This window comes from Leptonychotes weddellii, chromosome 4 (genome assembly GCF_054177405.1).
Source record: "Leptonychotes weddellii isolate Sample4059 chromosome 4, ASM5417740v2, whole genome shotgun sequence".
In the NCBI taxonomy this organism is placed as follows: Eukaryota; Metazoa; Chordata; class Mammalia; order Carnivora; family Phocidae; genus Leptonychotes; species Leptonychotes weddellii.
This window is the reverse complement of record NC_138372.1, coordinates 31,789,587-31,811,457: the sequence shown is the minus strand read 5'-3', so window position 1 is coordinate 31,811,457 and position 21,871 is coordinate 31,789,587. Positions and strand designations below refer to the sequence as shown.

At 53.8% G+C, this 21,871-nt stretch overlaps 1 protein-coding gene across 12 annotated transcripts in view; it reads left to right on the top strand.

Annotated features, from left to right (window-relative positions):
- Window positions 1-21,871, top strand: part of ERI3 (ERI1 exoribonuclease family member 3) — a 126,419-nt gene that overhangs the window by 87,827 nt on the left and 16,721 nt on the right. For 11 of the 12 annotated variants that reach the window (XR_014144846.1, XM_031022761.2, XM_006728976.3 and 8 more), the window contains one exon: window positions 13,663-13,762. The exons of the other annotated variant lie outside the window; for it this stretch is intronic. Coding sequence is in view for 10 of the 11 variants with exons in the window: in XM_031022761.2 (XP_030878621.1) it covers window positions 13,663-13,762 (100 nt within the window). In the remaining variant the exon portion in view is untranslated. The remainder of the gene's footprint in view (window positions 1-13,662; window positions 13,763-21,871) is intronic. 12 annotated transcript variants of the gene reach the window in all.

Below are 21,871 nucleotides of genomic sequence, written 5' to 3'. Positions count from 1 at the left end.
TTTATTTTCCCAGGCACACTTCTCCATCATAATTTGATGGTATGAGCCACACCTCAGTTTTAGCAAGCCTGAGTGGTGCCTACTTTCACCATCTAGCTGGGCTGCTGGGGGCTAGGGGCCTTGGATTGGACCAGCCAGAGCTTTAGGTCAGAGAGATGTACAGGACAGAGCCTTAGGAAATGGACCCCGGGCCCTCCCTCTGCTCTGTTTCCTCTCCTGGTCAGCCTGACGAGCAAGGCAGGGGGCCAGGCTAAGGCAACAGCTCTGGGGAAGCTTTAGGCCAGCTTGCCCCACCCTTGCTAAACCCATTCCCAGCCCTGCCTGGGCCTAGATCCAGCCCTGCTGCCAGGGGCTCGATTGGTTCCCTGGGCCTGGTAGGGAGGCTGGGAGGAGCCCAGGAAGCCGGGAGACTCATTTTCACTAGAATTTGACCTAAAGCAGGATTGGAAGGGAAGAAAAGATTCTGAACAAAAGTGCAGGCAGGAAGGAGCTGTTAACGAGCCTTTCTTTCTCTTCAGGGACGGAGCGGAGCGCCTAGCGGGGCGCAGCGGCCCGCTCTCCTCAGCGGCTCTCTGAGGTAGCTGTAGTCTCCGGCCGCTGCCTGCTCTCGCTCGCTCTCCTTTTTTCCCTCTCCTCTTTCTCGGCTCTCTCTATTATGGGGACTTGCTCCAGCTCTTTCTCTCTCTTCTGTCTCTCCTTTTGTTCTCTCTTTGTCTATTTATCACACTGTGAAGGTTGAAAGAGATGTTATTAATCTGGGAGAATGAAGGCAGGATTAGTGGTATGAATCGGATTTTGAGAGGTGTAATGATAGAAAGACTCGCTCGGCTGGCGGCCTGCGTGAGCTTGATAAATGGGGAGCACTCCAGACTGACTCGCGCCTTCCCCGCGCTGTGCGCCCTGCCCGCTGGGGCGTGCCGCGCTCTCAGATCTGCCAGCCAGCCCACCCCGCTCCTACCTGAACCGGAGCAAAAAGCCAAGGGTAAAGCAGACACAAATATCTCCCATCGCACTTGGAGACATCATTGCTTTTAGCACCCTTTTCAAGTAGAGGCCTGTCGAGTTCTCAAAGGACTGTGGGCAGAGGGAGTGGGGACCCAGACTTCTGCCTGCTTCTAGGGCCTGGAAGAGTAGAGCTCTCTTCCTGCCTCTGAAATGGATGTCAGGGGTCAGGCAGAGACAAGACAGTCTCCAGACCAGTCAAGTAAGAGAACCAGACCCCATGTAATATGTAATTAAGCAAAGTGCTATAGGGAGAACCATAGTATGAACTGTGGAGGTCAGGGTGGGATATGGGGGAGGGAGGAAGAGAAATCAGGATGGGCTTCCTGAAAGTGGTGTCCTGGCAGACAAGTAGGATTTGGAGAGGGTGGAGGAAGGCCAGTGTTTTGGGGGTGAAATAGTGTAAGCAAAGATGTGGGATCAGAAATAAGCCTGACTTTTGTGGGAGGCTCACCTCAGATCCAGTGAATTTCAGATCAAGAAGAGACCTAAGAAGTCAAGTAATTAAGCCCCTCACTTTCCAAAGAGGGAACAGTCCTGGGGACTAGAGTTGCCTGAATCATTTCCTGAAATGATTTCCTATTTAAGCCCTGTTGCTTATTCTAAAGGTGCCCCTTCCGTCATCCTGAGATGATACAGTGAGCCTTTCCCTCCTCTGCCCTCTGTAGCTTTGGTCACATCCTTCCAACCTTCATTTGTGCAGTCAGAAGATCCTGGCTCAAGTTCATTTCTGCTTGGTCTCTAGCCCTTTCCTGGGAGCCTTGGCTCAGGGTCCTCCTCACACTCTGCCCCCAGCCCAAAGTGCAGTTTGTGTGGGAGTGCTTGTCCCAGCCAGCCAGCTGCTGCTTGCGGTGAGGAGAGGACCAGGAGGCAACACACCTAAACTGGGCTCCAGATGCCTTTGGGCCTAAGCACTTTCCTCCTTCGTAACACTACTGCAGTTCTCACTGATCACTTTGTCACAGTGACTGGGCACTTCGTGGCATCTGTATTCATTTCCCTGCAAAGGACTGTGAGTTCTTGAGGGCAGAGTATACATGTGATTCAGTTGAGGTGCCAGGGTCTGGCAGGCCTTCAGTGTGTGAGTCTTCAGTGAATAAATGAATGAGTTCAGCTCCTTGTGCAGTTTCTCCCTCTCCTTCCAGGAGAAAATGGTCTTGGTTCTTTATTAGCTTTTCCCAATGGAAAAGCCAAACTTTTGACTTTGGTACAGCACCCTAAGATCACATTGCATGACAGTGGTAGACCCTTGGATGGCTTCCATCACCTTAGGAAACAATAATGAAACCCTTTATTGTGTCCTGTGAGGCCCTACATGGCCAGGCATCTCCTGCCTTCCTCATCAGGCACATCTTATACTTGCCTCCTGTGCTCCAAGGATACCAAGTGTTTGATTCCTTTCAAGTGCTGTTACCTTTGCCTAAAGGCTCTAGCATGCATCATTCCCTAGACCCCAAATACCTTCCCCTCCAGTCCGTCAGTTCCTGCTTCCCAGTCCTCGGGGAAGTGTTCCCCATCTAGGTCAGGTTCCCATCTTTGTCCTGTCTTAACAGCCTACCTTTCTTTGAGTCCTTACTATAGGTACAATTAGTGGTTATTTATGTAGCTGTTTATTTAACATCCACTTTTTCCAACAGACTGTGAAGGTCTCTGAGGATGGTACTGTGTCTGTATTGCTAACGTATGCAAGTGGCCTGGCATATAATAGGCTGTCCGTAAATGTTTGTCACAAGTGAGTCAGTGTGATTGCAGAGCCTGCGCTCTTCCATCGAACCATCGAACATCCAGGCAGAGTGAAGGTGGCGGTGACAAGTGCGTACAGGGACAGGATGGTGGGTGTGCCCAGAGAGGAGGCTCTTTGGGTGTTGGTTCTGGAGGCTCTAGGGTTTCAGCCTTCCATCTCTCGGCCTTTCTCTTTTCCCTCCACACATCAAAGAAGAGAGGGCCTCTTCTGACCCTCAGAGCTTTTTTATTTTCTTTCTGGGTGATCTTACCTACTCAGTTTCAAGTGCCACCCATACACATTCTTAGGACTTTCTTGTCTCAGCTTAGACCTCTGAACTGAGCTCCAGGCCCACATGTCCACCTTCTCTAGGCACCCTGCCTTGGATGTCCTACTGAAAGCCACGTCAGTCTTCTAGCTGATTTCCCTCCAGACCTGGTTAGGGTTTCTACCTCAAGGCTCTTGTTGCAGGATCTCAGTGTGAGTTTCTGTGTTTCTCCTTCTAGCTTGGAAGCTCCTTGAAGGCAGTGGCCTAGTCCACTTGATCTGTGTGTCTCCAACACCTAGCACAGAGCTTGGCACATGGTAATTGCTCAATAAGTGTGTGTTATATGAGCAAGCCGATGAAGATGGAGGGAGGTCTGGGATGAAGGTTTTGAACACCGTTTTCATTTTTCCCAGGGAGAAAGAAAGCGAAGGTGTATGTGCTATGTGCAGGCAGGCACATGCTTTCGTGTGTGAGGGGTTGGTGGTGGTGGTGGTGTCACATGCTCAGTAAAGGATTATATTTTAATTTGGAAAGCACTTTAGAAACTTAAAGTGCTTGCCTAAGTGCTGACTGCTATTAGTGTCTCCTTTTTATTAGGAAAAAGGACATGATTTTTCTCTTTTATCTTCAGGCCTGTCCAACTTCTGAGAGTCAAACTTAGCAAAATGCCTGCCCCTCACTGAGGACTAGTTACATGCCAAGTTCAAAGCTTTGGACTTGAAACACAGAATTCTGCTTTGCAGACTGGTTCTGACACCCCTGAGGGGATTAGCCCTAACAGCTCAGTATCAGGAGGGGTGGGGGAGGTGGGAGAGACAGGGTCATTTGACATAGTTCAAGCTGCAGTCCCAGGCCCCTCCCCTCTCCATATAGGTCTGGGTATGAGGACGTAAGAACCCGGACCATTTTGGGGAATGGGGGAACAACCTCAATCGTTATCAAAAACCCACTTGTCATGCAGTATGAAGCGCCAGGCTTCAGAGAAAGAGCTGGGGAGGAATGGCCCCAGGAAGAATTGGGTTTGTTTAGCTCAGGGACTTTAGAACCAAGAGGCATCACAGCTGCTGGACTTGGTGATGTTAAGAGCTGCCACCACAGAGGGCTGGGTCAGAGAGAGGGAATGTGTGTAGCAGTAGCAAGAGGAATTCTGATCTAGGAGACCATGAGGCAGGAATTTGCCTTGTGCCTTGCAAGTACCTTTAAGAGCCTTGCTGGTTGGAAGGAAAGATAACACCCCTCCCCAGGGAGAAGATTTGGTGCTGCAGTGACAGGAGGTCTAGAAGGCCCAGCTAAGCCTTGTCATTGGGCCTCTCTGTGTGGCCTGTACCCCAGGCTCTTTACTGAGCATGTACAAGACGCTCCTGGTCTCAGTCTGACCTGTCTCTGCCATCCCTGGATGCTGAAGGCTCTGCCCTTGGCCAAGCACTGGGAGGTGGGAGCTTTGGCCCATCATGCTAGTGCCCTGCAGTTCCCTACTCCTAATCAGGCCCTAATATGGGGAAGCTAGGGCGGGGATGGGGTGAGGGGAGTACATTGAGCCTTCTGCCTTAACTGAATTTCCATACCTCCTGTTGTTAATTATAGAGATGTAATAATGCGATTAGTGCACGATTAAAAAAAATCCCTGATATGATTACCATGGATTTAATATCACATGATATATCATTATATCGTTATGCAGTGACAGATGTAATTGAAATACACTTATTGGAGCCGGGGGTGGTGTTTCATTCAATCCCCAGCACCCCGGGGAGGAAAGGGCTGGCTAAAAAGAAGCAATGGGAGAGGAAATTGTAATGAAAACAAAGAAAACACACAAGTTAGCTCTCACCCTGGGCACCTGGCTGAGACCTGCTGTCTTCGACTCTGTGACAGAGTGTGTGGAGCCCCAGAGAGGCCAGCCTCTTCCGTGGGGGCTCAGGTAGCATGGCTCAGGAGCTCCTTATCTGCTTCTCGCCTCAGAAACCTCGGTGTCCCCAGGTCCCCTCTGACTCAGCAGTGAAGCAAAGGCTCTGGATTACTGCACCTGAAAATAGACTCGGGACCCTCATGGGATCAAACGGAGTTGGCAGCTGTCCTCCCAATGCTGCGAAGCCGGCCTTGGCTGTGCTGGTGGTCCAGCACACCGGGGGCAGCCGTCCTGTTGTGGGCTGTGTGCGGGAAGATTAAGTACAGACACAACACTCATCCGACTCGAGGTCTGGGGATGGACAGAGGCAGCGGCAGCTCTGGGGCCCCTAAAGGATGTTGGTAGCCAGGGAACACCATGAACATGCAGAACTACCCACCAGGCGTGGAGAGGATGGGTTTTGTCAGCTGATGTGCGTGTCAATCCTTTTGCTGTTACAGTTGTGCTTGCCACGCCTCTGCTGGGCCCCAGGAACGGGGTGGGAGCTACCCATACAGCCAGAGAGCTCAGAAAAAGAAGGGGGACAGGAACAGTCTCCCCTCCTCTCCTAACACAGGATGCCGAGCCCCCAGTTCTAAGGTTGACTGTTGGGGGGGATTGCTGGTCTGCTGGGCAAGAACAGCAGTGGTTCTTGAAGGAGACTGGATAGGGTCAACAGGAGCAGCAACTCTGAAAACCAGGCTTTCCTGCTTGGCAAAATTAGGCCCAAAGAGATGTCTTATTTTCCCTTCCCTCAACGGAGACCATTTAGAGAAACAGCAGATACAGCCCTTGCCCTTAAGAATCTCCCAGCGTCATTGTGGGGTAACAGTTATGTAAACAAATCTGGTGTTACAGATGCTGTTCAGAGTATGGATGGGTTTAAAGAAGGGACGAGTCAGGGAAGACTTGATAAAAGAAGGTACTTTGAGTTAGTGGTGAAAGAAGAGTACGTGTTCATTAGGACAAACAGTGGGAGAAGGCCGAGGGCATTCTAGGCAGGCTGAAGGAACTGCTCAAGTCAAGTCTTGGAGGCATGAAACAGCAATCCCAGGACTCAGGGGGCAGTAAGGAAGAAGAAGAAGGCACAGTTGACCCCACATTTCTGAGAGACCACAGAGATGATAATGGCTTTCACTGGGAATCGGGAACCCAAGAGAAGGATAACTTGGGAGAGGAGATGTTGAGGAGTGTTTTTTTGGTTTGGGTTTTTTTGTTTGTTTGTTTGTTTTAATGTTTGAAGAATGATGTACCTGGGTGAAATCCAGGTGGAAATGTCAGGTAGGCAATAGAATATATGTGGTTGATACTCAAGTAGTGGCAAACAGTATCAATTTGGAAGTTGGAGAGGTGGAAGACAGGAAGTTGAAAAAGTCACCCAGGGAGAGTGGTAGAGTGTAGACAAAGACAGGAAGCGAGAGCACCTGAGCGCATGAGGAGGAGGATGGTCTGCACGAAGAAGGGACTACAGGGAGATTATGAGGAAAGTGGCAGATCAGAGAGAGAAGAGAACTCAAAGAGAACCAAAGGAGAAGAGTGTGAAAGCTGAAGCAGGCACAGAGAGTCAGAGACAGCAAAGCTCTGACACCGTCCCTAGGTGTGGGCAGCGTGGTGAGGACCATCGGCTTTAGCAGGAGCTGAGTGATGTCATGTCGGTCAGGCCGGAAGCCAGACTGCAGGGGTTAAGGAGCAATGGGGGAGGTAAGTGGAGGCAAGTGGAGACAACCTTGAGAAGTTTGGTTGTTAACAGGAAAACAAGTCAGTCACCAGATGGGGATATGGAGTGAATGGAGGGTTTTAAAAATAATAATCTAATACTGACATAATTTTCAGAGGGCCAGCCATTGTTTTAAACAGTTTACACACAACAGTTCATTTAATCCTCACATCAGCTCTGGGGTAGGAACTGTTATTACCCCCATTTTACAAAGAGGAACCTGAGACGCAAGAAGTTGTGTAAAGTTGATAGAGATTCAAACATTTGCTAAAATGCTAGTAGAGAGGAGCCAGCAGAGAGGGGGAGGTTAAGGATTTAGAAAAAAGGGGGATCCCAGATGGAGCAGGACTAAGCAGGCAGGAGAAGGGTGAGATGTCGAGCACAAGTACGGGATTGGCCTTAGACAAGAAGTGAGGTGTCCCTTCTGTTGGAACAGTGCTGGTGGAGGAAGAGATGCAGGGAAGGATACAAATGCATTAGTAGACAAGGGACATGCAGTTGAAAGAGTTGTGTGCCACAGCTTTTATTAGCTTTGTGAAAGTCAGAGAAGAGTTGGATTGTTGTATACCACCGAGAATTGCTCAGGTTGTGATCTTGTACCCATAGTGGCCACTTTTGATGCATCAGAGTGACTTTCCAGCGTCACTTAGCTCAGGTGCAAGTGTGGAGAAATGGAGTCACCATTGGGTTTTTTTCAGGGAAGGTGTACCTAGGGTAAGCGGGCAGGGGGGTTGAAGACTGGGAAATGGGTGCTTGAAGTGATAGATCCCAGGGCTCTAGGCCTGGTAGACAAAGGATCGAGACCAGAAGGGGATGGACAGACTGGGAAAAGAGCAAGAGTAGAGGGTACACAAGCTGGAAGGAGAGGAGACTGGCGTCAGAGGGGAATCTGTCATTGTAAGATTGCTTAGGGAGAGCAGTTCTGGGCGATAACAAGGCCCCGGGTGTGGCCATAAGGATGGATGGCTGAAATAGGTAGAGGAGAAGATCGTTAGAGCACAGGAAGTTGAGAAACTGAAAGGCAGGCAAGGTTCATGGGTGGACTGTCCTGTAGATACTGAAGTTACCTAGTGGATGATGACCTGGAATGAAGTCCAAGAGAGAGGGGAGGAATAGTCTCAAAGCAGCAAGAAGTTGAAGGTATTGGCAGAGTGTATCCAGAAGTGAGTAGGTATTGGTTTTCTAGTTAGTATTGCTGCATAATTAGTCACCCCCAAATTTAGTGACTTAACACGACAGCAGCTATCTTACTATATCTCGAGGTTTCTGTGGGTCAGGAATTTAGGAAGGGCTCAATAAGGTGGTTTTGACTCAGCTTCTCTCATGCATTTGTAGTTAGTCCTTGGAGCTGGCACAGGGTGTGACTGGGTCAGCTGGGGGCTGGCTGGGCATCTCTCTTTCTTTGCCTAGTCTCCTGGCTTCTGTACATGGTCTCTGCACAGACTAGTTTGGGCTTCCTCACAAGATGGCTGCCCGGGAGCAGTCTGGCTACTTACAGAGCCGCCCAGGGCTCCAAGGCAAGTGTTCAGTGAATGAGGAGGAAGCTGCCTCCTCTATTTCTGAAATCGCCTTGAAGTCCCATAGCATTACTTCTGTGTTACTCTGTTAGTTGAAATAGTCGCAAAAGCCAACGCTGTTTCAAAGAGAGGGACATAGACTCCCTCTCTTGATAACGGGGGTGTCAAAGTCACATTGTAAGAAGAGCATGTGAGATGGAAGATGGTGTTGAAGCCATCTCTGGAAAACACAGTCGGCCACAACTGGTTGCTAGGCTGAGCCCAGAAAAGGGAGAGGGAGCAGCATTCTCAAAGGCAATGCGCATTTTGGGTGACGGCATCAAGAATATCTGGAGGTTGCAGTGGGAGTGGACCCGAGTGACCTCAGGTATACCCGGGGAAAGAACTGCCATCCCATGTTGTAGTATAGGAGACTGAGGCTCAGAGACGTTTGATAACTCCTCCCAAGAGACAGTGCTAATAACTGGCAGAACTGGGAACCAAATTCATGTTTGTCTGACTCCTGAGCCAGACCACACTGCCTTTCTCTGAGGCCTGGGCTGCTGGGTCTGCCATCCTCGTGCTTACCTGTGTCCTTGGTACTTGGCTCCACCAGCTATAGAAGTGCTGGCCAATTAGATAAGGAATTAAGTAGTAGTTATGTCTGTCAGACTTTCTCTCCCCCCATCCTCCGGAGTATCACCCTTACAGCTTCATCTGTTGGGTGTTTGTGGGAATGGCAGGTGATTTGATTTATTTCCTCATCTCGGGAAATGACCCATCAGCCTTAGGTCCACCAGGTGACATGTCACCCAGAGGCCTGGTTAAAGGCCTCCTCCTCCTCACCTCATGAGGAAGCTGGATAGGTCCAATGTGCTGGTTCCAGCTTGGAAGCTCTGGGTTTTCTGGAAGTTACAGAGCAGTCTGTGCTTCTGTGTGGAGTCTGAGCTGGGTTCTAACCGCATCCGCTACCCTGCCCACGCCGTGGCCACCCCACCCTCAGGGCCCTGGCAGGTAGTGAGTGGGTGGGCAGAGACACCCTAGCAGCCCTCGATGCCTCTTCCTTCCTCTTTGAAGGATCTGACGCTGCTGCCGAGGAGGGCTACTTCATCTATTAAACCCAATACACTTGTCGCAGCTGCTAAGCCCCCGTAAGCCGCCGGGCGCCGTGTTTGTGATGGGACTGACAGTGCATGGAGGAGGCTGATTATACACGATTCCATTTCGCGGGCCCAGCAATGTAATTTCACAGGGCGATCAGCGTTTGCATGTAATAGCAGGCTGTGCTGAGGTGTCAGAATATTAAAGGCGCTAATGGCAAAGCTCCCTGTTACACAGGGGGCCACCCGCCGCGCCTACAGCAGGGCTGTGCGGCAGGCCCGTCGCAGATGGCTGGCCACTAAGCTAATGGGGCAGCAGCCAAGGCGGGCAGAGCCGCGCGAGAGAAGAGCCAGCCGGGAGCGGCTCGGCACCTGCTTCCCCGCGCATGGAAATTACAGCAGCCCAGGGGAAGGGAAGTGTGCGTGCCTGCCTGGCACAGGGCTGCGGTGGGGTGGTTTGGTAGACCCAGCATCTTTCACCCCAACTCTACCCGCCCCACTCTTTGGCCAGGAAGCCACAGCTGGGGGAGAGGGGGTGGGCCCCGGTGGCTAGGAGAGGTGCAGCTGGAGAAGTGGCACCCCAAGAATTTGGAAGCAGTGTGGGAAGGGGGCTTGGGCACAGGCTCTTGGCAAGAGCTCTTAAAACAGATTCCTGCCCCGCGCTGATTGAGGTCAGAAAACTCCTAGGTCCCTTACCCCCACACCCTGCAGGCTGGCAAGAGAGGGAGGGAGCAGGGAAAGGAAGCAGGCGGGAGAAAGGGGATGGACAATAATTAGGTCCCTTGATTGATGCCAGTGTTGCCATTGGTACACAGAGCTGGGAGCCAGCACCTCAAGATAGGGCTCTTTCCGTGCTTGTGGGCTGCCCCAGCCCCAGCCAAGCCCTTGCCTGTGCTCTCACCAAGCTTGCTCCTACCATTCTCCTTTGTCCTTATTGTGTCTCCTGCCTGGACTGTTGTCAAATCCCCGCCCAGCCCTCCACTACCACTCCCTCCAGGAAGCTTTCCTAGCTGCCTCCAGCATCACACAGGCCTGTTTCTCTCCACTGTCCCTGTGGACAGCCACAGGGGAAAGCCTCCCTGATCTTCCTGTTCTGTTGGTTCCCTAGTCCGAGCCTTGACTTCTCAGCCAGAATCTCTGAGACACAACCCACATCACCTTGTCCTGAGCGGGGCTCCTGGGAAGGCTCTGCTCAGATTCATAGACGGATGTAATCTTGTGGGGGACATCTGGAGGGAGTGGGGAGTGGAAGGATGCGCCGAGTAACCTAGGGAGAGTTTGGTGCCTGTGTGGGTGTGCACACTTGATGGTGTATGTATCTGGCAGGGAGGGACTTTAGAAGTGAGTGCTGGGGGTGGTGGGCATGTGGGTACAGGTGTAGAGGGGTAGCAGGTGTGAGGATCCAGACCACACATTGGTAAGAACACAGATTGCTGTAGGACCCTGTGTTCCCTGGGTGGCTTTCTGTGTCTGCTGGCTGTGACTGAGGGGTACCTCAGATGGCAGGAGTTGGAGGGAGCTTGTGGGACTGTGCCCCGAGGCTGGTGGTCACTTCTGAAGGTTCAGCTCTGCAGGGGTGTGTGACAGTACCTGGGAGAGACATGCCAGGGTTCGCTGCAGGGGCAGCAGGGGGAGAGACCAGGCTGAAGGAGAGCAGTTTTAATTAACCGTTTTTAATATCATTTTGGACTTTGGCTGGTATGTGAAGGCCCCGCTGGAAGCAGCATTTGTAAAAATTAAATCCCTCTTATTAGGAGCTTGGCAGACCCATGTGCACGTGCTGCCCCCTTCCCCCCGCCCGTGCCCCCCTGAGGAAGTGCTGGATGAGGCCATGTCATGGCAGCAATTGGTTATCATGCCTTATCTGGGAATATGAAACTGTGCGCATAACACCCACGGCCACGCTGGAGACGCCAATTCATCTCGCCCTCGCTCCGACAAGCTAGACTGCCCTTCCTGAAAGGCATCCGTCAGGCGGGACCGGGGCCGCTGCCTTGCCTGCTTCCTCTGCTTTCCTGCCTGGGTTCCGGCTTGCCCTGTTCCAGCCAGGCCCAGCCTGGCCCTCCTGGGCGCTGCCACCCTCCACCCCATTCCACATGTCCCAGTCTAGGGAAGATCTTGGGGAGTCATAATTATAATAATAATCTAATCACGGTGACGCATCGGGGCAAGCGTCTAATGTTATCTGAAGTGGTCTTCCCGCTTAGCTGCGATAAGACTCAGGATGACGTGCAGATAACGTTGAGCTGCCCTGTCCCCAAGCCACGAGCAGAGCAGAGGGGCCTCAGCAGCCCGCTGCCCGCCCGCCGCTTTAAGCCGGGAAGCGGCAGCACCTGCTAATGCAAGTGTTTAATATTTGATGGGCTGGGATAAAGCAGGATCACCTTCGAATTGAATTGAGTGTCAGCCGAGAATCTATTACTGAAATTCGGGTGTGATTTGACAGCAAAGTAGACGATGTTATTCTTCACTAGTTACTGCAATCTTCTCCCCGACATCACTTAAATATTTTTTTCTTTGCTTGAGTAAACACACATTATCCTTCTTTTTTCCCCCTTCCTTCCCTTTTTCCTTTTTAGAGGGGGAAAAAAACCCATCCAGCTCGCCTTCTCCAGGCTGATAGGGTAGATTGTCATTTCTTTATTTGTCCTATTAAATGGAATTTCTGATCGTTTAATCCGGCCTTTGTAAGTGATTTTAAAGTACTTGAAAGCCGGCCCGCCAGTGCTCTCTGGCCCACTGCGCTCCAGCCATGGCCCCGACCACGCTCAGCAGCTCATCCAGCTGTGCACCACCCACTGGCTACTTTCCCTTGCTGCCTGCGCTCCCCCAGCTCTGCCCTGGCTGCAAGCCAGCGTTCTCTCCCCTGCCCTTGAGCCTCACACCCAGCCCCCGATTTGTGGGTCCAGCCGTGGCCTGGGAAAGTGTGGGAAGGTTGGCTGGGACGTTGAGTTGTGGCTGGTATCGTCTGTGGTCAAGGAAAGCGGCTCGGGAGGGTGCTAAGATTGAAGGACCCGCAGAGCCGGGGCTTGGTTCCTGCAGCTGGGAAGGAAGGGTACCAGCCCCTTGGCCTCAGCACAGACTCTGTGTCCAGCCTCATGTCTTTGGTTTCTGACCCAGTGTTAGAACCTCCCCGCTGTGAGGGAGTCTCTAGTGGGATGGGGACCTCCAGGCCAGGGCATGGGTGGGGGCACTGCAGTGCCTGTTTGAACGTGGCTGCAGCCACCTTAGTTTCCCTCGTGGCCTCCCCACCTAGCTTTTGAGAACTCCCCCAAGCTACATTCCTAGTGACCCTATCCCATATGCTTCCTGCCACTGGGAGCAGGGCAGCCTGGGGTTCCAGGACTTCAAAGGTGAGGGGATGGGTAATGTCTGAAGGGCCAGCCAGCTGCACAAGCCCCCTGGTAGAAGCCCAGGACTTTGCTAGCAGGTGGAGCAGGAATTCAGTTCCCACTGGGCCACTTGATAGCATTCTAACCCTTGTAAGTCTCTTCTTTCTGGGCCTCAGTTTCCTCATCTGTGACGTCAAGTCAGTTGTGCCTGTAAGGGATTGTGAAAGAAAAGTGCCATCCCTGGTCCTGCCATGTACCGCCCCCCACCATGGAGGTTGGTGGCGGCCAGGTGGCGCGAGTAGCAGATGTAGGGGAGCAATGAAGTGCTAGGGGCCTGAGCAGATCGATGCCCCCAGCACTTCCTTCCCCAACCCCAGGAAAACAATTAAGTACAGATCGATGGGTGGCCGCTTTGAATATGCATAAGTGAGTACTTGACCTTCAGCAGAGATCTGTTCCCCCTACCACACACACACACACACACACACACACACACACACACACACGCATTCTTTTCATGTGTTCCCCTCACAGCTGCTTGAGTCGACCAGGTGACCTTACTCCTCCTCAGTTGAGCCCATGCATGGCACTCAGCCTTCCACAGCCTGGCCTGCCTCTCGGTCTAAAGCAAGTAGACCAAAGGCCTGTGGTTGGCCCCCTCTTGCTTCAGTTTTCCTATCTATAGAGTGAAGTTTGGATATGTTGGTCTCCAAGTCCTTCCCGACACCAGGCTTTATGACCAGCAATACTGTGGGGAGGGGCCCAACACAGTGCTGGGTACACTGGGGGGGGAGGGGTATCTAACAGGGCTGCCCGGTGAAGGGGGTGCCCTGATGACAGGATGGTCCTGAGAAGGAAGGTCTTAATAAATGGGAGCTCTCTAGAGGAGCCTGGCAAGGGGGCACCTGTTGGGGGCTGGAGGTCTCTGATGGAGAGATGCCTAAGATAAAAGGAGCTCTGAAAGAAGAAGGGATTTTCTGGTGGGGGCCCTGGTGGAAAGGGGACCCAGTGAGGGGACTCTCATGAAGTGACATAATGAGAGTAAGCCCTTAGTGGGAAGATTTGGCTGGAGGGTGGAGGTGGTGAGTATTGGGGGTCAGGGCCTCTGTTAACCATTCTTGCCTCCTGTCTTCCAGGCTTACAGCTTCGCCATGGGCTGCTGGCCCAAGAATGGACTTCTAGACATGAACAAGGGCCTCAGCCTGCAACACATAGGCCGGCCCCACAGCGGCATTGGTCAGTCCCTCCACATATACCCCCTGGCAGCTCAGTCAGCCCCCTGCCCGCATGCCCCAGTCCCCTGGCACACAGAGGGGTTCTGTGGCTCTATGCTCTAACGGGATGCTTTCCATAGGTGGGGGGGGTGGGGAAGGAGGGTGGCATAGGGGAGAGTGGAACCAGACCATTGGAAGAGATCTCTCAAAACACTGTTTAGGAGGAGACTGGGGTCTGGGCTTTGGGTGGGTCACAGGTGGCCTTGGATTCAGGCCAAGATACCCTCAACCCTGCCTGCATCTCTGGTGGGTGATGTCCTCAGAGGGGTGGGCACATGTCAGCTTACCCACCCCCGTGGAGATAGAGGAGGCTGTTTAATATTGTTTCAAGTCTGTGGCTACTAAACTGGGCGATCAATGGGAGTTAAGGAGATGAATTATTTAAACCTCACCAGCTTTTAATTAGTCGGGGTCCTTCTGACCGATGGCTCCGTCCACAGGATATTGACTCCCCCGCAGGAGGAGCAGCCTCCATTGAGCGGTGCCGGGGTTGGGAGGGGCCATTTGGGGTACCGGGTGGGGGTGCACCCTCAGAGGGATCCCTGCTTGGGAGGGGGATGGAGTGGCTGTGGTTCTAGGCATTGGAAGCTCTGCTAACTTCGGATATATCAGTATTGGGGGGCGTGTGTGTGTGAGTGAGTGAGTGTAACAATATATCTGGGTTGATTTTCCTGAGGGCATTCATCTGTATATGGAAGCAACCATCAGCCTGTGTGTGTATCCACCAGAAAGTGTCTGTTCATTTCTGTGTATCTGATTTTCTGTGTGTGGGCACACGTCATGCAAATGCTTTCAAGCGGGGTACTTGACAAGCATAGGCTTTGTTCCAAGTGGGGAGGAGCGGGGGTGGGGGGGTTATTCCTGGGAGGTGGTATGACATTATCATAAACTGTGTACCTTTGGGGAGCTATGGCGGCAGAGGGACCGGCAGGATACACCAAAAGGACCCAGTCACCTGTCACAGACTAGCCCTTCATCCTTTCTACAGAGATCACTGGTGCCTAGTAGGTGCTGGGCATGCTGGGTGGAGATTCTTGTCCTCAAGGAGGTGACATCCTAGGACGAGATAGACACTGAACTGGGTACCCACGGTACTAAGGGCCGTGATAGGAACACCTAGGCTGCCCCAGGGGAGGATTCTCCTGTCCTCGGGTGCCAAAGTCACTTCTGCTTCTTTATTTACATCTCACTTACCTCAGGGATGCCCTGTATCCTTCTTGTTGGGACACCCCAAGGCTCTTCTGGGGCCCGGCAGGTTGGGGGAGAGGAAGCAGTCAACAGGTCTAAGGAATTGGGGGTGCCCCACAAAAACTGCTGTTGCCTTCCACAGGAGCTCGTCCATACAACCTAGAGGAGACCCCAAGCCTAGCAAGCTGATCTGCTTGGAAGCTGAGCAGGGAGTTTCCTAGAGAAGAAAGACACTTGAGTCAGGAGATTCTTGAAGGATGAGTAGGAGTTTGCTAGGTAGAAAAATGAGGGAAGGGTTTTCTACTGAAGGGCAGCTGTGCGTACAAAAGCACAAGGGCACATTGAAGACAACTTAGACACCTACACGTAGTTTGCTGTGACTGGAGTGGGAGGGACACTTGGGTCAGGGAACAGCTGGAAAAGAAATGGGGAAGTAAGTGGGTCTTGAATGCCAGGTTAAAGGGTTGGCTCTTTGGTGAGGTTCTGAGGAGAAAAGAGGTTTGTGAGTGAGAGGACAGCACTCTCAGAGCTCCTGCTCAGAACTGACGGGGCAGGGCGCACTGCACGTGCTGAATAGATGCTTAGTAGACACTTCGGGGAGGGGGGCGCGCTGAATGAATGAGTAGATGAATCAGTGACAGAGGGATGGGAAAGGGAGGGACCAGACAGTGCGGATCAGTGAGAGGACTTGCACTGGCCCAGGCGGGCAGGGGCTGCCAGTAGTTGAGTCTGGCTGCTAGAGGGACCAGCGGGGCTGGGTTGGCCTTGAGCTGGGCGCCCTGTGTCTGTGGATGCGGCCCAGGGTCTGTTTGTGAGAGGAAGTGGTTCCTTCTTCCCTCTCTGTTAGGACTCCTGAGGCGTTCCTTCTCTCTCCAGGGAAGAAGGTTTTTCCGTCTGGCCAGGCCACAGGGGACAGTCTAAGGTTACAAGTGACAATGGAGTAAGTACTTTGGAGCCAGAGGAAGTTCTGGCTCTACCACCCAGAGCCCTGTGACCTCAGACAGGAGACAGTGCCAGTGCCTGTCAGGGCTGTTGGGGAGGTTCAGTGAAGCTGCTCGTGTAAGGGGCTTGTGCAGTGCCTGGCCTGGCACACAGTAGGTGCTCAAGCAGCCCCCTCCTCTGTGGCCCTGCCAACACCATGGCCTCCCCAGGGCCCTGGGGGTTCCTGGCACTGGGGCTTTGTATCTTTGAACGCAGAGGGCTGCCCTGCCCGCTCCCAGCTGGCTCTGAGGTGTGGGTGAGGGTGTTTGGAGGGGAGGGAGGATGCAGGGCATTAATTGGGCTGGGAGAGGCGGGGAGGGGAGGCGTTGGTTTTGAGCAGTAGAGGTTAATGGCCCTCGCACCAAAGAGACAGCTTTAATGAGCTTCAGCTGGCGGTGCCCCGAGTTACTGTGCGTGCTAAAAGGGTCGCGCTGTAAGAGTTTGATGTGGACTGTTTCCCAGCCCTGGGGTCAAGGGTCAGCTCCTGTCACTGGCCACTCAGGCTGGTCCTCAGTGACATAGTGCTAATTAACTGCGTGAGGAGCTGCCAGCCTGAAGTGGGGAGTGGTGTGCATATTGGTTGGGGGGGCAGCATTGGTGATGCTGGGCAAGGGTTCTGCAGATCCCACAGCTTAGCCATCTCTGGGACCCGCTTGGCTCTCCCACGGTGCCATGGAGGGGGCTAGGCAGCGGCTCTGTGCACAAATCACTGATGATCCTAGGTCCTAGAGAGATCTACTGAGTCTCTTTCTAAGGTATGGGTGGCAGGGAGCGTGTGTGGGGCCTACCTGGTGGGGACTCCTGCTGAGCACCGGGTGTGGTGGCCCTGAGAGAGCAAGGGGCAGGCGTGCTGGAGGGCTGGGAGGTAGGCTGTGGAAGGGGAGAGGGCCCGCTGGGATGGATGTGCATGGCTGAACTGTTTGCGGGGGAGCCGGGGGCGGGGGCAGATCCTGGCAGAGCGGTGACCTGGTCAGAGTTGGGCTTCAATTTGAGCCGTCTGAGAGTTTATACAGGGAGGACTAGCAAGGAGAAACTGCAGAAGGGGCAGCTCAGTGAGGTGCATGGAGGCGGCGGTTAATTCAGAGCCAGCAGTGGCCCTGGGAATGGAGGCAGAGGACCAGTCAGTGAACGTTTACCTTACACCTGCGATGTGTCAGGAGCCGTGACAGGTGTACTGGTGAAAATGACAGAGTGCCCTGCCCCCACGGAGCTCAGGTATGGTCGTCAGCAGAGGTACAGTTGGCCCTGGCAGCTAAGGGAAAGGTAGGTTCAGGAATGGAGGTCGTGGAGCTCCAGGCAGAAAAGAGGTGTCGGGGGCTGTCGGCATGGCCTCTTAGTCAGGAGAGGGACGCTTCCTCCTGAGGTGGTGGATTTGGCCTTGCGAGCCCAGTGAACAGGGTGGTGTGGAGCGGGCTGTGGGTGAAGAGGGACTGCATGTACGCGGGACTGCTGATGGCCGGCGGTCAGTGGACTCCGTCTGCATCCTTGCTGTGGACCAAAGGCTTAGAGGCAGGGCAGCCTCCACGGGGGACTTCGGAGTGCTGTATGGTACTTCTTGTGTTTCTGCAGAGGGTCAGCATGTATTTGGGGGTACTTTTTATTAACTAATGTAATTTTCACACCAGTTTTATGGAAGGCAGGCATTATCATTCCCATTTTATAGACTGGGAAGCTGAGACTCAGTTAAGTGACTTGCCTGAGGTCACACAGCCAGGTGAATTGAAGAGCCAGGACTCAAACCCAGGTCCATGTGAGTGCAGAGTCTGTGTTCTCACTGCTGTACTGAACTACGAAGCACCTTTTTGGTGTCGGGCTTTGTGCTACCAACAGAGACAATGAGGAGGAACACAAGCTCACTTCCCTCGTTTCCCTCAGTTAGTGTGAAACATACAGGCCTCGACAAAGCCTTGTTGAGGAAGAAAGCTTGCTACAGTTGCCCTCAGAGCCAGAGCCCAGCAACTCTTGGCTTCTGACCTCCTCCTGGCTCTGACAGTTCTTACTCTGATCTGTTTGCTCTCCACCTCATTGACCAGGAAAATCCTGCCCATTTTCCAGGGGCCACCTCTTCTGGGAATCTTGCCTGGACTTCCCGGTGTGCATGTACAAAATACATCCTTGGACCCCACTCACAGTTTGTCGGGGGTGATGTTCAGGCCCTCCATACTTGATCTCTCTAACAGCAGGACCCAGAAATCTGCACAGGAAATGTCAGTAAAATCTCACCTGTTGTTGGGACATCAGGCCCCACAGACTGCTGATTTCAGCTGGCTGAGAGAAGAACTGGAACCTTCCCTGATGCCCAGCTGGGTGGTCCTGCCCTGGTCTCTTAGCCCCTCTGCTCAGGGCCTGAGGAGGGTCCCTCTGAGGCTCATGGTAAGGAGGGATGGCCAGACACCAAGTGGACTCTCAGGAGCTTGTTACCCAGCATGGTTTGGCAAAAAGAGCTGGGCTGGTAGGAGGCAAGGTGGGGGCCTGGCCCCAGGGGGGCAGTACTGGCCTGTGGTCTCCCCTGAAGGAGTAGGGTGTCTATCAAGAGTCCAGTCAGAGCGCATTAGCTCCGTGACACGGATCTCATTAGCTCCCGTGAGAGGTGTCACTGCAGGAGAATCGTCGGCTCAGGGAGATGCTTGTACCAAAAGGAAGAAAGGACAGTGACAGCCTTTTCTCTGCCGCCTCTGCCGCCACGCTCCCTGGGCCGCCCGCCCTCCTCCTCGTGGGGGGGTGGGGGTGCTGGCTAATGAGCTCGTCCACAGTACGGCTTTGCCTTCCCCTCCTTGAAGTTCCCCAGGTCTCTCTGAAGACCTCAGGCCCGGGATTAGCACACACCAAACGCCAGCCCCCCTCTTGCCCAGCAGGGAGTTCCTTCTGATCACCCTGCTCTGCTACCATCAGCAAGGGAAAGGAGGTGGGGCCACGACAGAGCCACTGTGGCTGGCAGGGAGGGGGGTTTCACCCTTGGAAGGCTCAGGCCCTTCTGCTTCCCTTGACAGGATGACCATGTCCACTTCTCTGCAGTGGGTTCTTTCTTTCCAGAGTTGCAATCTTATCTTCCCCTCCCCTTTTACCATTGACATCTATCCAGGCAGTGCCCCCATCCCTGTGGGGAGCCCTTCTCCCAAGGCACGGAAGAATGTGGGACAGTGGCCGAGGGTTCAGTGGGTAGCATTTAGATCTGATCTGATCTAAGGCTTTCTGGCTGAGCTGAGGGGCTTCAGAATCAGCTAGAAACCAGTCTGGGCTTTGGAAGACCTGAGGGTGGTGAAGGATTGATATAAGGCCCCTGCAGACCTAGTAGCCCTCTCCCTGGCTATCCCAGAGAGGCAGAAAGGTGCTGCTCGGGGGGCAGCACCCCCACCCCCTCCACTTCGCCATCTTCAGGGCGGGCTCAGGAGGAGTCATCCGCACAGCTGCCGAATGAGGAGGGGGCAGAGACAGCTGGAGTATGTGCTTCCTTGGCACTACCCCCACCACCCACTCCTGTCTCGTTCTTTCTGGTGTGGCCCAGAGAAAGTGAGCAGCTGGGGGACAGGTGGCCATGAGAAGGGGTAACTCTCCAGGCACCGACAGGGGCTCCCTTGGCCTGCCTGGAGGCAGTATTCACCTGGAGGGGTATTCACTCCTTCCTTCCTGAGCTCTAGTCTTCAGTAGCAACCACAGGTGGAAAAATGGACGGACAGATGGACAGGTGGACTGCCGGATGGATGGGGGAAGGTTCTGGTATGTGTATATATGTGTTGTGTGTGTGTGATGCACTGGGAAGTACAATCTTTGTTTCCCTACCTTCCTTGCCCCGGGCCCGGCCTGGCCTCCCCTTGTCTCTCTCTGTATCTCCTGTCAAACCGTCGCAGACGTAAATGACAAAGAAATCAGAAAGACAGATCAATGCCGGCCAAATTAGCACTTGCAGATAGACTGTGCGGGGATGTCAGCGCCCTGACCCCTGGTGATCTTGCAGCCTCCACTGCTGATATTATGCAAATTGCATCCATCTGGCAGGACCTGCGTGCTGGCTGCTCCTACTCAGAGGAGTAATGGGCTGGGGGTGGGCGGGAGTGTTGGAGCAAGAGTCGGTGGAGTGAGTGTGTGCGTGTGTGTGCATGTGCTTGAGTGTGTGAGGGCGTGTGGTGCCCACCGAGCACTGGGCGGTGATGGAGTGATTGACAGGGCAGATAAGGGGCTGCATTGGATTCCTTTGGGCTGGGGGATTAGGAGCAGCCACAGATGGGAGATAACTGGACTTCATTTCAGTTTATTTTCCTCCTTATCCCCGCTCCCCACCTTCACTCCCCGAAAAACACAATCTCTGTAGTTTGCGTTTTCATCAATATTTGCAAGTCATTACCACTGGTTTAAGGTGAGAGACAATGTCAGGGCCCAGACCAGGCCAGCCCCTCCCCTGATCACATCCAGGTCTGGTACCCTGAAAATGAGCACCATGCGTAGCCAGACAGCCTTCACTCTGGCTGTGTTCACAGCATGCCTCCTCCCAGGCCCACAGTACTCCTGGGAGGGGCCGTGCCTCATGGACCAGCCCCAGACCTCCTCAGCTGACCTCATGCCCGCTGACAGTCCTTAAGCTGGGCCCTGCCCTTGCCACTTGAAGCTGCTGTGTGACATCCCTGCCCCCAAGCTTAGGCTCTAGCGTCGTGCTTCCGCCCCTGGTATTAGCCCCTTCCCCACAGCTCCTCCTGTCCTTGACACCGGTGACCAGGGTCCAGACCCCACCTGGGCAAAGTGGGGCTGTGGCCTGTGGAGGGGGCAACTTGGTCTGAATCACCCTCCAACACCAGTATCCCTCCACATTTGCTGAGTGGCAGATGTAGTAGAGAGGGGTTCCCATCTGTCATCTCATTCCCAAACCCTGTGAGCTAGGGGCTGTCAGCACTACTGTATGTGAGCAAACTGGAGCTCAGGAAGGTTACCGTTCACCCAAGGCTGCAGAGCAAGGATGTGGGAGAGCCGGAATTTAAACCTGTATCTCTCTAAGGTCAGAGCTCGCAACCACCAGGTTCTGCTGCTTCACAGCGGTGGCAGCAGCCCAGACACTCTACACGTCAGCATGCCTGGGCCCGTGGAAGGGGGCCACCCTAGCACAGTGGGCAGACACGTTCCTTCTGCTCCCAGCCTCTGAACACAGACCCTGACCCAGCCCAGACCCCCTGCCGGGCTGAACCAGACCAAAAGGGACAGGATTCAAACACATGCCGCCCTCAGGAGCAGTGTGTCTGAGACAGTCAGGCTGTAGCAAGAAGGACGCACAGAGGACAGAACGCACCCAGCGGCTGAGCCAGCCCCAGGATATGTCACCACATGTGGCATCCAGGCCCCTGCAGCTCAAGGAGAGGGGCTGAGCAGCTCAGTCCAGGCAGCTGTGGTGGCGGAGGCTGTAGCTGTCCCAGGGGCCCCTCCAAAACTGGGTCCCCACTGTACCCTCCCACCAGGCAAGGTTGGGAGCTGAGAGTGCTGGGGACATGTCCGGGGACACGTGTGCAAGGGGAGCTTGTCCTAATGAGGAGAACATGGCTGCTAGTTAGGCGAGGGGCGGGCGGGGAGCCGCAGAGCTGATTGAAGGCAGGGGCAGGGGTCAGACAATTAGGCCCAGATCCGGCCGTTTGATGTGAGTTCTGAGGCCTCAAAGCCTCCCTTCAGCCCGCTCCCTCCACTCCCTCCTCTCCCTCCTCTTTCCTTTCTTCTTCTGCCCAAAGGCAGGAAGGATGGAAACGCTTACTCTCACTGTTACTATTATTAAACTCTGCGGCAGGCCAGCCAGACCCCAGGACTCCTGCCCACAGGGGGCACCCCAGGCCCCCAGGAGGCTTCTTGGGCCCCAGGGGGCATCTGGCCAGAGGCCAAGACCAACCTGAGGGCAGGGATGAGCTGAGCCCCCGGAACAGGGTAACCT